The sequence below is a fragment of the Rhinolophus sinicus genome, linkage group LG15 (assembly GCF_036562045.2).
Source record: "Rhinolophus sinicus isolate RSC01 linkage group LG15, ASM3656204v1, whole genome shotgun sequence".
In the NCBI taxonomy this organism is placed as follows: Eukaryota; Metazoa; Chordata; class Mammalia; order Chiroptera; family Rhinolophidae; genus Rhinolophus; species Rhinolophus sinicus.
The window spans coordinates 27,310,576-27,328,391 of NC_133764.1; the positions used below are offsets into that span (position 1 = coordinate 27,310,576).

At 48.1% G+C, this 17,816-nt stretch overlaps 1 protein-coding gene across 1 annotated transcript in view; it reads left to right on the top strand.

The window, feature by feature from the left end:
• The window catches only part of ITGB3 (integrin subunit beta 3), a 47,913-nt gene that overhangs the window by 19,660 nt on the left and 10,437 nt on the right, over window positions 1-17,816 (top strand). Inside the window, exons 3-12 of the mRNA XM_019733055.2 lie at window positions 2,266-2,461; window positions 3,341-3,593; window positions 4,873-5,035; window positions 5,645-5,806; window positions 7,429-7,524; window positions 7,932-8,021; window positions 8,739-8,873; window positions 10,095-10,524; window positions 15,385-15,607; window positions 16,575-16,675. Coding sequence (XP_019588614.1) covers window positions 2,266-2,461; window positions 3,341-3,593; window positions 4,873-5,035; window positions 5,645-5,806; window positions 7,429-7,524; window positions 7,932-8,021; window positions 8,739-8,873; window positions 10,095-10,524; window positions 15,385-15,607; window positions 16,575-16,675 — 1,849 coding nt within the window. The remainder of the gene's footprint in view (window positions 1-2,265; window positions 2,462-3,340; window positions 3,594-4,872; window positions 5,036-5,644; window positions 5,807-7,428; window positions 7,525-7,931; window positions 8,022-8,738; window positions 8,874-10,094; window positions 10,525-15,384; window positions 15,608-16,574; window positions 16,676-17,816) is intronic.

Genomic DNA, 17,816 nt, shown 5'->3' on the forward strand with positions numbered 1-17,816 from the left:
ATTCAGGAAGGCTCTACCTCATGACCTAATCACCTTCCAAGGCCCCACCTCCTAATACCGTCCCCTCGTCATCTCAGAGATTTAAGGGTTAGGGTTTTCACAAATGAATTCTGGGTGACACAGACATTCAGTCTGTAGCACTGGTGGTGGTGTTCTCGTTCCATCCATGTGAGGAAGCTGTTCAGCCTATCAGAGGAGGACTGGGCAGGAGAGGGAGAGAGACTGAGCTTCAGGAGGGGTTTTAGGCGACTGAGTCCTGATTTTTAAAATGTGGATGGCTCCTTGTGGCCCAATCCCTCTGCTGGAAATATGGCTACCAGTCACCTGAGGGGCTGTCTGTCCTTACCACATATCCCCATCTTGCATCCTATTCCCTACCTGGGACATTCTCAGGGTTCGTTTCCACACTCCTGCTTCTCTGCCTCGATTCTCATTCTGTATAGAATGCAATACAACTTATCATTTTGTGAGGATAATTACAGTCAGGCAGTCTAGTTAGCATCTCACTTCTGCCACTTCCTAGTTCTGTTAACTTTGAGTAAATCACTTAACTTCTCCAAGATTTAGATTTCTTACCCGTAAGATTGGGTTCCTCATTTGTGAAGCCTCTAAGCCTCAGATTCCTCACTTGTAAAATAATAACAGTTTCAGCATTACTAAACTCTAATCAGCAGGATTGCAGTAATGCATGTAAAGTGCTTATCACTTTACACAGTGCCTGCCATGCAGTAAGTGCTCAATAAATGTTAACATTCGTCGTTCTGGGATATTAGTATGACTTATTCAGCTTCTTCTGGACACGGCCGTGAGAGAGGGTGGGTCGGGATGGGAAGGTGGTTCAAAGGGCTAAAGGCCTAGATATTGTGAAATAGGTCCAGAGGGGGGTTTTCCAGTTTTCCCGCCTGTCTCCCCAACCTGGCAAGGAGTCCTTGTGGACTTGCGCCCACACATTACTGGCTAAATTTGCTGAATGTCAGAGCAGGAAGGGACTGAAAATACCACGTCATGAATCCCTTTATTGAACAGGTGAAGAAACTGATGCTAGAAGAAGTGAAATGACTTACCTGAGATCACATGACTAGTTAGTGTCAGACCTAGGATTGAACCTGTTTCCTGATTTCCAGTGTTCTTTCCATTACAGCGTGTCCCTCATTCAGTACGCAGGTATACACATGCACAGAGCTCCAGAGGGCCGGGCGATGATACACCCCAGGGTTTTTGGAAGGATGCTCAGTTGGCTCTTTGTCCAGGGTGAGGAAGGAAGCTTACAGGGATAGGATAGGCTCTGGCCAGTGGCCTGGCATCATGGGTTTTGCCCAAGCTGGTGAAGTTTATTCAAAATTAATTTGTACAGGAACTATTTATAGAGCATCTCATAATAACAGCTAACAATTATTCGGCACTCACCTTGTAGCAGGCACCATGCTACATGTTTTAAATGTATTGTCTTATCTAGTTTTGCATAACATCCTTGTGAGGCTGAGACTATTTATTATTTTCGTGTTATGGTTGAGGAAATGTGACATGGAGAGTTAGGTGACTCAGGCTAGCAACTGGCTAGTGAAGAGGCAATGCTGAGATGTAGTCCCAGCCAAGCTACTCCTGTGCTCTTAGCTCCTACTCTCTGCTGCTGCCCTATACTTCTTCTCCCTATTAACTTTGTGGGTAAGTCCTGGTTTGGATGCTGGGAATAGAGAAGGAACAGTCCTTGCCCTCATGGATCTCATACCTTAGCCAGTGTTTTAACACAGTGGCTTCCAAACTGTTTTGACTCTGACCTCCAGAAAGAAATACATTGCATATCATTATTTATTATACATATTGTACCCTACTCCCCAGTATATAAACTTTTCACAAAACTATATTTACTTTTACTATTTATATACTTTGATACTTTCTATTCTATTGCATTTTGTTTAATAAATTGATGGTTGAAACCCACTACATTGATTTTTGGAACCCACATGTGGGTTGCATTTCACAGTTTGAAAAATGTAAGTTTAACAGGAAGCTTACTGTTTTGGCTCTCTTGCTAGCTACCAATCCATGAACAGGCACTCCCCTAACCTTTCTGTTGGCTCAGTTTCGTCTTTCTGTACAATGGGCCCCGGGACTATCTTAGGAAGGACCACACGAGTTCATTTATGCTGGTTTAGCTCCAAAAGGCTGGGTAAGCTCTAGGCCACTGGGAGGTGGCAGAGCCTGCAGGAAGCAGAAGCCACCATTACTCCAATCACAGCTGCCCCTTGGGCTCCTGTCTTATAGGCCCTGCCTGTGGGCTCGCCCCGCTGTAACCTGAAGGAGAATCTACTGAAGGATAACTGTGCCCTGGAGTCCATCGAGTTCCCCATCAGTGAGACCAACATCCTGGAGGCCAGGCCCCTCAGTGACAAGGGCTCTGGAGACAGCTCCCAGATTACTCAAGTCAGTCCCCAGAGGATTGCGCTTCGGCTCCGGCCAGGTAAGGATGGGGCTTATCATGGGGCGATGCCAGACAGGTAGGCACAGGGCACCAAGTGGAGGTCTGTGCAGGAAGCCTTGAGGAAGCAGCTCACAATGGAAATGGGGAAGGAAGAGAAGGATGTGGAGGGAGGTGTGGGCAGGAGAATGGAAGAAAGTGGACGATGTTGGGACTTGGAGTCAGAAGATCTAAGTTTGAATTTTGACTCTCCCATATTCTAGCTATCTAACCTTGGACAAGTTACTTAACCTTTCTGACATGGCAGGTACTCAAAAAATGTTTGTTTCTTCTTTCCTCCATTGCCTATTTTACCTAGCTCACAGCTTTGTGTGTAGGCTCAAATGAAATATAAGATGAAACAGCAATTCGGAAGCCCCTTTTCCATGTGAGATTGTGGCAAGGCCATGGGGGCAGAGAAAAGGGCCAGGAGACTTTCAGAGGCTAAGAAACAGGGTTTTTGAAGCATTGATTTTTGACTTTCCAATTAAGTCAAAGAGAATTTAAGAAAGCACCTTCTACGTGTAAGGCATGTGTTGGGTACTGTGGAATTCAGGGTGGGATATAGTTCAGCTTTTTACAGAGTCTAAAGTGTAGTAACTGCCACAACCTCTATGATATAGGGTGGTAGGCCCTTGGGATCCAGAGGGTTAGGCAGGTGGACACTTAGAGAGGGTGGAGAATTTTAGAATGGAAAAGAAAAGGTTAAAATTAGGAGGGTCAAGAGATTAGAAGAGGAGTAGAATTGCAAGGGGAGAGGAGAAAGGACCAGAGCTTTCAAGTTTGGTTTGATCAAGAAGTTCCTTGATCGTAACTGTGTCCAAATCGACGTAAGTCTTAGAGAGAGAAGAGGAGAAACACTAACATCCTTCTGCCTTCCAGATGATTCGAAGAGTTTCTCAGTCCAAGTCCGGCAGGTGGAGGATTATCCTGTGGACATCTACTACTTGATGGACCTGTCCTACTCCATGAAAGATGACCTGTCGAGCATCCAGAACCTGGGTACCAAGCTGGCTACGCAAATGCGCAAGCTCACCAGTAACCTGCGGATTGGCTTTGGGGCCTTCGTGGACAAGCCTGTGTCACCGTACATGTACATCTCCCCACCAGAGGCCCTCAGAAATCCCTGCTATGAGTAAGTCTCTCCTCTAGAAGTCAAGGCAGCACCCCTCCTCTTTTCCCCAAGCAAGTCCAAGGCCTGGTTTCCATTTCCCGCTCCAAGGTCACTTTGTTGGCTGCCTTCTGGCCAAATCACATCTCCTCTCTACCTTGGTCTTCCAGACAGGAAGTGGGCCAGCCTGTTGATTTGAAGTATTGTGTCAATAGAGTCCAAAGCGGTTTGGAGATCTAGAAAGAAAATCCATCAGCTTCTTGGGGTCTTGGTCACAAATACATAGGAGACGAGAGAATTGGATGGACATGAGATCAAAAGTTGAGAGAAATTTATGGATAATAGAGGAATTATAATTTCAGAATGATTGATTTCATTGCTCTTGTCACCACTGCCCTCACCATCAAGCGTGTGAGTCGTATGGAGTTAAAATGCAAGGAATTAAGTCCTAGAGGAATATAAAAGAATGGAAATGATAGTTATTGAACCCTCTAGTAGTCTGTAAATTGATAAGGATGCCTTTGTTGATACTCTGGTTTACAACTGAATGGCTTATTTATGTAATTGGTGGACACTATGCAAATCCATGGATTATAATAATATTAAATCATGGTAAATAAGCTGACAAAGTATGAATTTGCTTTTTCGTTTTCAAAGTTATATGATGCGTCTTTTTAAGCTTCTGTCTGGGTTATAAGGTTCCCCAGTAAAGATGTCAGCCCAGTAAAGATGTCAGCCATCAATTAAAGCTCTGGTCTGGTGATAGACATGTTCCTGTCTGTCACAGATCTATCAATTTATTGATGGTTAGAGACATGGTTACTGATGAACTTTTGCTTTATTGTTGTGTTAATGTTACTTTAGAGAAGTATTAAGTATAAGGTGGTAACAACAACTAGAGCCTCACTCTGATCTAAGTGCTTTATATGTGTTAACTCACGTAAGCCTTACAACAGCTCTTATGAGACATGGGCTATCATGTCCCCATTCTTATAGGTTAAGTGTAGTGAAACTTGCTTAGGGTCCCATGACTTATAAGTAAAGGAGCTGGGATTTGAACCCCGGGCAGTCAGTTTCTCCAGCTCATTCTCTTATCCTGTAGGTTAGCTGGAGGTAAGGTCAATGTGATACCTCAGGTAATTGGAGGGGTAATTTGGAGTCTGAACTGCCTGGGTAAGTGTGGTTGTATAGAATTGGCCTGGGCATACCACTATCCATATTTGTCCCCCTCTGTTTCCCTCCCATTCCCAACACAGTCTTTTCCATCATGGTGTCTGCTTAAATTATCTCCCTCGTTTCCCAGTATGAAGACCACTTGTTTGCCCATGTTTGGCTATAAACATGTGCTGACGCTCACTGACCAGGTGACCCGCTTCAATGAGGAGGTGAAGAAGCAGAATGTATCACGGAACCGAGATGGCCCAGAGGGTGGCTTTGATGCCATTATGCAGGCTACAGTCTGTGATGTGAGTTTGGAGGGGATGGAGTGCCAGGTGTGGTTGGCGCAGATGAAATGGGGAAGGAAGTGGCTCAACTGTGGGGATTTTTGTGTGAAATAAGAGATAGGAACTAAGCAGAGCTTCGTGTAGTATAAGCAACAAGTTGTTCCTGGTAAGCAGTCTCTGCTGGTCTCTGCTCCCTGGCCAGAGCTGACATTTGTTGGAATCTCATAGTCCCAGATGTTTTCTGGGGAGAGCATCTTCTTATCTTCTCTGGAAGCATATTAGAATCAAGCTGGGTTAGTGTAACCTCAGCAAAGTGGGCAGATGTCCAGATGCGATTCTTCTAGCCCAGCCCAGCTCTGCAGATGCGTTTTTAGATGGGTCATGTGGTTCTCACCAGAAAAGTTATACTTGGAGTTGAATCAGGTGTCTTTCAGCCGCTTGAACTAATCAGCCAAGAAAACAGAAACCCCCAAGTTGAAAAGCGCCAGTTTATGTTCCAAGAATTGGAACTGAGGCTCTTCTCTGAGACACCCCGTTTAGCCCTTCAGGCAGGGAGGTCCCTGGGTCTTTGTGGTTTTTTTTGCAAAGGACATGGCTAAAGTTGCTTTCTCTCCTTTTTTTTAAAAACAGGAGAAGATTGGTTGGAGGAATGATGCATCCCACTTGCTGGTGTTTACCACTGATGCCAAGACCCATATAGCACTGGATGGAAGGTTGGCAGGGATTGTCCAGCCAAATGATGGGCAGTGTCATGTTGGCAATGACAACCATTACTCTGCCTCCACTACTATGGTGAGATTCTTGGTACCACCTATGGTCCCTAATCACTATGGCCAGGACTGGCCTAACCCAGGTACAGTCTTTGTGTAAATATGAAAATTAACCTAATGGTAGCCCTTCCTCCGGGCAGGGAGCAAGGCTTGTTTCAGCCTATCCTCCCCATCCCCACCCCCCAAACCAACTGGACACCTTCATCCAGGGCACAACCTGCACAACCATTAGAAAAGGTCCTGACTATGGTCAGTGGTACCTCTACCTCCACTGCCTCCAGCAGCAGCAACAGCAGCAGCATCCAGAATGGATTCAAAGGACTTTTGCAGGTCCAGCTGGGAAGGAGGTCTTCCTGTCTCCTGTACATGGACTAGTCCCTTCTTGGAATACCATGCTCACTTGTGGTTATTGGAAGGAAATAGAGGAAAAAGAGATAAAGATCATCAAAAGCATGGAGAGCCAATCCTATGAGGAAAGGTTAAAGGTCTCACAGTCATTTAGTTTGAAACAAAGACGGTTAAAGGCTGATTTAGCTAATACATGGGAAGACTTCTTATAAGTTGTTTTCTATGGCTGTAGAGGTTAAATAAGAGGAAACGAGTTTAAATTGAAACAGGAGAAATTGCTGGAAGCCATAAAGAAACTGTACATCCCCTCAGAATGCCGATACTCTGGGTTTCTGGGGGTAGGTGTGAACTCTTCATCTCTTCAAGACAATATAGCAATTACTTTGTTTAGGTGGCTTACAGGTACACCTGTGTAAAGGCAGGAGCCTGAGCTGGATGATCTCATGAGCTCCCTGCAAGTTCTGGGATCCCAGGGACATGCTCACAATTCATCAGCATCCCCACTGTGGCTCGAGTTCCTCCGTGTCAGCTGTATCCAAGTTGAGCACCACCTGGCAATGGGTGAATCAGTAACTACTGACACCTAATCTATGCAGCGCTCCTTACCAGGGGCTGGGGGAGATAAAGAGACTATATGGAGGGCCTACCCTTAGGGAGCTTGGGGTTTAGTTGAGGAGATGCATTATCAATAACACAAGATGCATGATTAGTGCTAAACGGGCAGCATAGTCACTAAGGGCTTTAGGTATTTAAAGGAGGAAAGCTCATCATGAGCTGGGATGGCCAAGGAAGGCCTCCTGGAGATGGTAGGACCTAAGCTAAATCCTAAGGAAGGAGCAAGACTACCAGAAAGAAGGCCATTCCAGGTGGCAGTAAGAGAGTGGGACAGGCCAGTGGTATGTGGAAGAGGGAGAGAGCTGAATGATGATTGGAAGGCAGGGTTGGAAGGACCACATGGTGGGGGATTGTGAGCGCCCAGCTAAGGCATCTATCAGTAGCAAAATAGGAGTAAACTTCAAAACAACGAGGTCTAACAGCGCTGGGCCCCTCGAAGCAGCTCCTTGGTATGAATGCATCGAATTCGAGTAGGAAGAAAGAGGTGCTTAGTTTTGACTCTTCACAGCTGGGCTTGTGTTGCTGTCTACCCTCGTGCCTCATGTTGCTCATGGGCTGAAAAGAGTTAAGCACCAGTGCTGTCTAGGCCACGTCCCAAATCAGTCAAGTTCTAAGATTTAGAATCTGGGGATGTATGTGAATAGACTTCTTAACTAACCTCCACATCCTCCCTCTTTACAGGATTACCCCTCTCTGGGGCTGATGACCGAGAAGCTATCCCAGAAAAACATCAATTTGATCTTTGCAGTGACTCAAGACGTCGTCAATCTCTACCGGGTGACTATGCCATCAGGGCTTCCTGGAGTGGGGGTGGGGCCCGTGGCGGGTGGACCTGACTCAGGGAACCAGCCCACGCTAGTATTGACCATGGTTCCAAACCAGGAAAGACCCTTCTCCAACCTGTTCCCAGGAGCTAATGATTCCAACCTTGAACTTAGCAGGCTGGGTATGTTGATGTTTGCAGTGGGGGAGGGGAGCAATTCCGTGGGGTGAAGGGTGTGAGTTGTTTTCTTTAATTTTGCTCAGGGCTGAAAAACTGCTCGATTTATTACTGGCAATGACAAGTAAAAATATCCTATCCTTCCCTCAATCTTCATTTCAAGACCCTCAGTCTGATATGGGGAGGGCTTTTGGAGACCACCACCTTTATTCAGTCAGCCCTGGACATGTGTCTTCCTTTCTAGAACTACAGTGAGCTCATCCCAGGGACCACAGTGGGGGTTCTGTCTGCCGATTCCAGCAATGTCCTCCAGCTCATTGTTGATGCTTATGGGGTGAGTGTCTTGCACTGGGAAGAGGCCGGCTAAGAGTCCGCCTCACTGGGCATAACCCGGGAGGGCTCAGATTTGGGAGTCCTGCTAATCCACTGTGCAGCCTTCACTGCCTTCCTCATGGGCTTCCAGAGGCCAGGTGACAGCCATCATTGGGAGGAATGCAGCCTTCTGAGGAAGAAGTGGCTCAGATAGGAATGCCAGGAGTGTTAGAAATAATGGGCGAAGAACTTAGAGGAGGTGGAAGGGACAGAAAGGATGGGGATGGGGATGAGGAAGGTGCAGAGCCCTGAAATTGGGGGCGGAGGGTGGTAGGGTGAGGGAGAGCTGGACTCCAGCAATAGAGAAAGGAGGGAGCTGAGCCACAGGGAAGGTGAGGTGGATTAAAAATTAGGTAGAAAGTGATACTACCCAACGTTACCAGTCTTAGCACTTCCTGTTTGCATATCCATGAGGCAAGCAGGAGGGTGTAGCTGGTTTAGATTTTACCCAGACTCACCTAGGCACAATAGGGACAGAGAGGGGGAGCAGGTCCTGGCAGGAAATGCAGCAGGGAACAGGCTCCAAGGGGCGCCCTGGCAGCCTCCAGGTGAACCTCAGCTTCTGCTACTGCCAGGGTGAGTCCAGGGCCACCTGACAGATTTTGCTTGGGATGGAATGGGCTCTTACCGATTCCTTCTCACCCCATTTCCTTACCTTCTTTTACCCTTTACTGCTCAGAAAATCCGTTCTAAAGTAGAGCTGGAAGTGCGTGACCTTCCCGAGGAGTTGTCTCTGTCCTTCAATGCCACGTGTCTCAACAACGAGGTCATCCCAGGCCTCAAGTCTTGTGTGGGACTCAAGATTGGAGACACGGTGAGGTGGGCTGGGCAGGGGCTGAAGCTGAAGAGCTGAGTGTCTGGGGGTACCCCACCCCTTCTTTCCCTGTACCTTCTTCCTGAAGGTCATTACAACTTAGATATAATGGAGCTGCCAAGAAAGTTTAGGCTGAGAAAGTTTAGGCTTCTGTTGCCCAAACTTTCTCTGTTAAGTGAACTTCACTATCAGGATTTTTAAAAACTTGCATTTAGGTTACGTTTGTTTGTTTATGCACAGTTGACTGCAAATGAAAATATTTCTTATCTTCTGTCCCTAACCAGCCTCTGATCTTCCCCAAGGTAATGTCTTTCTTTCCTCCACAATGTAAAATGGCAGTCTTCCGTAAACATTCATTGAGCGCTGACTTTGTGCCAGGCATTGTTCTAGTTACTGAAGATTCAGTAGCAAATGGAACAGGCAAAAATACCTGCCCTGACGGAATTTCAGAATGCAAATGTTCATTTTGCCTCAACGGCTTTCCTTCCTTAGTGATTTGTTCTCCTCTGATTAGGGGAGAAGGGTTGGTGAAGGGGGAGGGAGGAGAAGAGGAAGATGTCTATATCTATATATCTCTATCATCTCTATCTCGATCTCTATTATCTGTATCTACCTCCATCCATCTGTCCATCTGTCTGTCTATATTGTAGGCACATGTACACATACCGCATGTAAGAAATATTGGCCTGAAACGGGTTTGGTTGCACAGGTGATGAAATGTTATGTGGAAATTGAACAGTAAATCCGGAGCCTGTGGTTGGCCACTGTGTGGCCATTGTGTGATGCAAATGAGCGCTTTCTTTGTGTGTCTTGCTGATATTATGTAATCAGTCCAGCTAGCTTAGTTGGCCAGAGCATAGCATTCACAAGATCACAGGTTCTGTTCTGCTTGAGCTGGTTTATTTTCCATGTGGAATAAAAAAAAACTCAACCTTCTATATCATAACTGTAAACACATGTCTCTGCACCCAGCCAGATGTGTCACAACTGCACAACTATTCCAGGGCTCTTAGTTTTGCTTTGCAAGTGGGAAGGCTGAGGGACTGCAGATTTCTGGAGGATGAGACACCCAGTTTGAGTATTCCTTGGCAGGACAGAGAGAAGCTTCTTTCCCTCCAGGGCTGCAGTGTTAACAGGGTCCACCTGTGTGAATGTGAGTGTGTGTGGGTACCAGGACGGAAGGGGTGTGCAGTCCTACTCACGATCTCCCTTTCCATCCAGGTGAGCTTCAGCATCGAGGCCAAGGTGCGTGGCTGCCCCCAGGAGAAGGAGAAGTCCTTCACCATCAAGCCCGTGGGCTTCAAGGACAGCCTCACCATCCAGGTCACCTTCGACTGTGACTGTGCCTGCCAGGCCCATGCGGAGCCTTTCAGCCGCCGCTGCAACAATGGCAATGGGACCTTTGAGTGTGGGATGTGCCGCTGTGGGCCTGGCTGGCTGGGGTCCCAGTGTGAGTGCTCAGAAGAGGACTACCGCTCCTCCGAGAAGGACGAGTGCAGCCCCCAGGAGGGCCAGCCTGTCTGTAGCCAGCGGGGCGAGTGCCTCTGTGGCCAGTGTGTCTGCCACAGCAGTGACTTCGGCAAGATTACGGGCAAGTACTGCGAATGTGACGACTTCTCCTGTGTCCGCTACAAGGGGGAGATGTGCTCAGGTGAGGAGAACAGCATGCCCCTCCCGTCCTGGTACTCACACACAGTCGCATATCTGCAGCATCTGGAAACCTAGGCCAGGACTCAAGGAGGGCTCAGGAAGGCACATGGGGCAGAGCTGAGTGGATGGTGTTCCACTCCAGTGGCAGAAAACAGAAATGAGGTTCTTTTTAATTCCCTTCAGCTCCCTACGTTCTTGTTCGTGGGGTACAGGAAAGCGGGGCTTCTCTCCTAGAATAGCATGGGAAGGAGTGGGGACACTTGAAGAGTTTTTTTTTCTTTCATCTGCTCTTCCCCTAATATTTTAAGTCACTGGTTCCTAATCTTTTTGAGGATATGGACCAACCCCTTTTTCAGGAAAAAATCATTGGCTGATGGTAATTAAAATTTATTTATACATTTGGAAAATTGGTTGGGACTGGTTTATGGGTGTATTGTGTGGCCAATCAGAGATTATAAATGGCTTCTAGGGTGACCAAATCCATGACTCAGGTTGGAGCTCTAACCAGCTGAGCTAATCCACCCAGAAGTTCACTTTAACATCAGCCTTTTAAAAAGGCTTGATTCGAAAGGTGAACCTGTGTCATTCTAAAGCATGCCCAAGTCATTTAAAAGTGGTTCCATTTTATTATCATCTATAACATTGTTTCCTTTACTTATGCCAACAAAATTAGAGAGATTGGAGAAAAACGGTATCAGAGATGGTGGGGGGGAGAGAGATCAGCTTCACATAGACGCATAGACGCGCGCGCACACACACGTCAGTTTGAATTAGGGCATGAGGCAGGAATTTCAGTTCATTTTAATACTTCATAGTATTTACATCATATTCAGAGTACCAAAGGGAATGGGTAAGTTTGGCATGGGAGACTCATGGGGGAAAAGGTTGGGACTGAGGGGGAGAGGGTTGCCCTAGGACAGGCCTACAGAGGGCCTCCCGTGGATAACAGGGCTGGAGGGACGTCCTCTAGGCCTCCATGGCCTGATTGTTCCTGGTCTGCTGTGAGGTAGTGTGGGTGGGATCCCAGCCAGAGTGTTTCCTTTGGCTGCTGGCTCCACTGAAGCCACAGAACAAAGCTGCCTGGGTCAGTAGCCCTGGTTCCTGCCTCCCACCGGTGCAAGAACAGTTCATTGTCAATATGCTGAAGCCAAATTCATTAGGGAACCCCAGGCACTGCAGCCTCACAGAGGCTTCCCTCCTCTACTTCCTGCCAGGGTGCTAGATTCCCATCGGACTCAGGTTGGACCCTGTGGTGCCATCATCACGTTCCCCAGTGAGAGATACTCAGGGACAAATACTCACTGAGCACCTGCCCTGTGCCAGTCACTCAGTGTGTATGGGTGAACAGGGGTCACGCGTGATTCCTGACCTCTTAGAGCTTATAGCCCAGCTCGTCATTGTCTCTCCCCAGAGCTGTTGGCCTTTGGTCTGTTCTTTGCTGCAAGCAGCGTTCATGAGGCAGGAGCTCTATGGCTGGGCCATTTCTCTAGCCCCTGCCCTGCCCCTCTTTGCGTCCCCACTGGAGGCACTGTCCTCAGGGTTGCACATTATCAGCACTCCTCCCTCAAACTTAGGGAGTACATCCTTGTTCTCCAGGAACTCTTCCACCTGCCACATCCATGAACACAGATGGCTCGGACACCCCCGTGAGCCAGTTTCTGTGCTGTGTGCAGTGGTGGTGTGGGACAGAAAGGCATGAATAAGACAGTTTTGCCCTTCATTAACTTAATTAAGGATAACGCACAACATGAAGCAGAAAGTGGCAGAACCCAGCAGTGAGGTGTCCTCAGGAGTGTTACAGCAGTGAGGGGAGTGTTATAGGAGTCCACTGGAGACAGACACGCTGTGGACAGGGGAGGCCTGGGTGGCTTCTTGGAGGAGGTGGCATGTCAAAGGAAGAGCTTGTTTATAAAGGAGAGGAGCTCTGGAGGTCAAGCTATAGAGAGAGAGTGATTGCATCCCTTCTGACTTCAAATACCAACTCCTCCCTTTCCTTTTCCTCTACATCTCACCCCCTCCTTTTTCCCTATTTCCCTCCACTTTTTTACACTTTCTCATTTCTCACCACCCACCCCGCCTCACTTTCCTGTGAATCCAGGCTCAGCCACCCTGTTGCTGGAGGTGTGCCAGTCCTGTGATGTGACCACACTGTGGCTTCCTTTTAAGGGCTGACCCTGCCAGGGCTTTGGCCTGCCACTTCCACTCCCAACCTCCCTCCCTGGCTGGCCTGGCAGACCCGTCTCCTCAAAGATCACTTTGTTTAGCTTCACAAAGGAAACACTATGCGACAAACGTTTCTGAGGAGGCTGAGGCTTCTGAGTGCTGCCAGGCCTGTGGTGTTGGCCTTTCCTTGTCCGGGAGACATGGCCAAAAGCTGGATGTAGTGGACACTGTAAGACCCCACTCTGCTGCCTGGCACACCCTTCCCCCAGCCGCTGTTAGGCTGCTAATAATAGCTCACAGCTGCCCCTTTTGTGGAGAATTATCTTCAGCTGACAGGAGCCCTCAGACCTTGGCCTTTGCTATTTTTTAAGGCCAAAAGGATTCCTGCTGTTTGCTCTTTTATGTATTTATACATTGTCTTTTTTATGTATTTATACATGTATTTATACATTGTCTAACAATAAAGAAAGAGGAAGAAAAAAATTAATGATGGATAAGGGGTTACACAAGGCCAGTCCTTTTGCCTCAGAGGTGGGACTAGCTCTGTGGTGCCACGCATGCTTCAGAGCCCACTGTGGGATCAGGCTGAAGGGAGTCTCCAGCTGAAACCGCATGCCTACCAGCTTTTGACTCCTGCCCTGCCCTACTTCCCTACCTCTCTTCTCCTTGCCCAGTAAGTCACTTAAACAAGCATCCTCACCACAAGCTGTACTTCTAGGGAACCCAACCTCAAAATGCAGTCTTTTTTCTTTCTCCACCCTTCTACCAGTGTCATGCAGGGCAGCCTATGGGGTCTCAGCTCCCGCTCCCCACACAAGAACGCAGGATGTGGTGAGGCCAAAAAGGAACACCCACGGAGCCATAGGTAGGGGAGTGATACCACTATAGTGTCACTGGAGGCTAGATTCACACAACATGCGACCTGCTGTCTGCTTTTCTGCCAACCGACCGACTCTCCTCGACTCCCCAACGTAGCCGCAGCAGTTATATTAGTGGCCAATGGCTACAGCTGACGGCCATCCACTACCCGAGCCAGCACCGCTCCACATGAGGCTGAGAGCCTGGAAACTGCTCTCAGGGGCTCTGTCCCCACACTCCACCCATACAGGGTCTCGCCTCACAAACTACACGACAAGCGTCTTCCGCGAGGGTCCCTGTGCAAGGAGCCTCAAGGTGAATGCAATATCCTGGGCACAGCTAGGCTCTCTGGACACAGCCAGGGTTTCTCAGGGCACCACCAGTGCTTCTGGGCACGGCCAGACTTCCTGGGCTTCTTAGGGTACCACCTGTCTCCCCGGACACAGCCAGGGTTTCTCAGGGCACCACCAGTACTTCTGGGCACGGCCAGACTTCCTGGACTTCTTAGGGTACCGCCTGTCTTCCCGGACACAGCCAGGGTTTCTCAGGGCACCACCAGTACTTCTGGGCACAGTCAGACTTCCTTGGCTTCTGTTGTGCAGGGTGTCATGCAGAGTCTCTGGTCCCGCTCCCCACATAAGAACGCAGGACATGGTGAAGCCAAAAAGGAACACCCACGAAGCCATAGGTAGGGGAGTCATACTACTATATTCTCTCTGGCAGCTGGGTTGGAGACACAGGAAGCAGGAGCCACACAATTCGCAACCCTCACTGCGCCGCTTGCAGGTTCAGCCACCATCTTCTTGCTAGGCCCCCATTTTTTCTGCTAGCGTAGCCACAGCAGTTATATTAGTGGCCAATGGCTCACTGGTTACAGCTGATGACCAACTAGCCACAGCTGATGGCCATCCAATCACAGTTGATGGCCATTTAGTACCTGAGTGAGCACCTTTCCACGTGAGGCCGAGAGCCTGGAAACTGCACTCCTCGCTCTGTCCCCACAAGGAGCCAAGATTAAAAGCCTCATTAAGTGAATATTAGGGGAATATAGCATTGGGAGTTAATGCCTGCATTTAAGCAATGTAACCCCCAACCTCAGTCTCTCCCTCCCATTCCTACACTGATGTAGTAAAGTGAATAGTTCTTTTCTAGTCGGGCCAATGGCTCTTTGCAGTAATAGTTAATACAACACAGGGCACACATTGGTGAATGTGTGTGTTTTCCAGGAACTTAACTAGGATGTAACCTCCATGCCTGTCTTGTTCACTGCTGAATCTCCAGTGCCCGGAGTGTGGTATGAGCTCGATAAAAATTTGTTGAGTGAATGGATAAACAAACATTAATTGCATGCCTTTTCTGTGTCAGATGATGTGCTAACATTATTGATGCAAAATGGAATACAATATGTGATGTGCTCTCCCATCAAGGAGATCACAATCTAGAAAGAGAAACAGGCAAGCAAATGGGTTGAACATAAAGGCTGAAATACGTAGAGATACATATGCATGTATGTGCTGGGAGAGCACATGAGCACAGTTGATTTGACCTGGGGAGGTCAGAAAAAGTCACAGAGAGGAAGGAACATCTGAGCTGAGCCTTAAAGGGTGAGTGGGGAGTTTGGTTGCTAGTGGTCAGAGGAGGACAAGGCATCCAGGCAGAGGGAACAGCGTGATAGAAGCATGAAGATAGAAGGATAGAAGATGGCGAACCGTTCAGTGTGGTGGCTGATGTGTGGCAATGTGAGGAGGGTGATGAGATGTGAAACTGGAAAGCGGTTTGAGCTGCTGTCATGGGATGGGGCCCTCACCAGCTCGTCTGCCCCCACGGGCTGTATTTTCAGGCCATGGCCAGTGCAGCTGTGGGGACTGCCTGTGTGACTCCGACTGGACAGGCTACTACTGCAACTGTACCACTCGCACCGACACCTGCTTGTCCAGTAACGGGCTGCTGTGCAGCGGCCGGGGCAAGTGTGAATGCGGCAGCTGTGTTTGCATCCAGCCGGGCTCCTATGGGAACACCTGTGAGAAGTGTCCCACCTGCCCTGATGCCTGCACCTTTAAGAAGTGAGTAGGCAGAGAAGTGAGTTGGAGAGAGTTGGGTGTCTGGGTGGGGGATGGAGAGGGTCCCCCAGACTAGAACCCCCAACTTTTCAGGTTCAGTCTCTTACTCACCAAAGCTTTAGGGAGAGGAGCCTGCTCCAGCCACGTGGCTGGCTTTCCTCTTTCACTGAAAACTCTGGGGAAAGATGGAAGCAGAGCCAGCTGCGAAGGGGCCAGAGTTGTATCAGCTGGACTCCAGCTGGAGAAACCCCGCCCCTAGGGTTAGGATCCTAGGGGAGTTAGGAGGAAGGCTACATACACCAGGTAACTTCTGGGAATATCCCAGTGCTGATCTAATTCTGTGGGAGTTGTGGGGCTGGAGTTATGAATGGCTGGAGTTGTGAAAAAGAGATATTCACCGGTACAAACGTGACTCATTTGGGGGGCCGAGGAAGCCCCTGTCAGCCCAAGTCTGTGGCACTGCCATTACTCTGTCCACGTTAAGCAGCGCTGGATTCACAGACGTGAGACTCGTGCGTCTGTACAGGACCCCATGCTTAGAAGAGCCCCACACTTGGTTTAATGCTCTGCTGTCCCTGTCTTGGAATTCTTAGTAATTTTTGAACAAGGGAGCTGGCATTTTCATTTTGCACTGGGCCCCCAAACTATGTGAGCTGTTCTGATTTAAGGCTTCCAGAAGTGGTATAGGCTTCACCTTCCTGTCACAGTCTCAGATGGGACATGAAGAAATTGAATGACGTTACCTGGAGGCCTCTGCCTGCCAGGCCCTGCCTACGGGTGAGGAGAGCACTCCCACCCCTGAACTCCAGACTTGACTCTCTGGGCCCCCAGGATTGTCTCAGTGATGTTTCTGGTTGCGTTTGTTTTCTGAGGTGGAGTAGCTCTCTGGGTGTATGGAGGTCAGAGCCAGACTGAAACACTCCCAGGGTTGCTCTTCCCTCGCCTTAATCCCTGTGTTCTCTTTCCTTAGGGAGTGTGTAGAATGTAAGAAGTTTGAGCGCGGAACCCTAGTCAAGGAAAACACCTGCAACCGTTACTGTCGTGATGAGATTGAGCCTGTAAAGGAACTTAGTAAGTTCAGCGTGCCATAGAGTTGCACACACCCAGATTCTGAGTTTTTCCAATTTAATCTCAGAAACTGTCCACGTCTCATCTGTAAAATGGAAGTTATTCTGACCTCAGAGGAATGTTGTACAGGCCCGATGTACAGTAAGCACTTAGTAGAAGACGCTGGGTTCCCCGAGAGTCCCCCTGCACCTCTAATCTGTTCAACAGACCCTCCTCCTTCTGTTTCCCAGAGCCCACAGACTCAGCAAGATCCTGCAAATAACTTTGAAAGTATCTATAAACCAGGCAACCCTAACTTGACCTCCTCAAGGAAAGGAAGAGAATGTACCCCGTTTTACAGATGAAGAAACTGAGGTGCAGAGTGGGAAAGTATTTGCTCATGACAGTCTTGGCTTAGTAAGCTAGTAAGCATTTACTAAGTTTACTTCACTAAGAATGCCCAGGGAAACCTTCATCCTTATGGCATTGTAGCCAGTATCATTATCCCGAAGCCTTTTGGGCTCTCTGGAGCCCCTTGTGGAGGAAGACAGAAATACAGTGGGGAGCAAACCGCCTACAATTCTGGTTTGTACTTCATCTGGACTTCAAAGGAGATGATCTTTGCTGCTGTCAGCACATCTGATGTGGTTATCTGGGCTAGGTAGGCATTGAGTGGTGCCTGGGACATGGCATTCTCTCAGGAGATATTAACCTCCCACGAAGGCAGGAAACATTTTCAGTGAGAATTACAGTAAGACACAGCCAGTCAGTCAGCTTCTGGGTCGGGGTGTTATGGAAGAGAGTCAGATCTCTGGACCCTTTGGAAATATCAGAAGTGGGACTGGGGTGAGGATAGCAGTTTGGGGACTGAGTTTGAAGAGACAAATTTTCCTCTGGAGGAAACGGTGCTTTCTATGATTAGTTCATGGAGAAAAGGCTGATGAGATGTGAAATTTTTATTATCTAGACCAGATGGGTATTATAAGTTAGTTGATAAGTATTCCTACAACAATCCCCCACTCCCACCATAATCATACAAATAAATGCTTATTTATATGGAATTTTATAACTTATAAAAGTTATAAAAGTGTCTTTTCATGCACATTATCTTATTGTTTTCCCAATAATCTAATAAAGTAGAACTATAGTACTATTGTTATCTTCA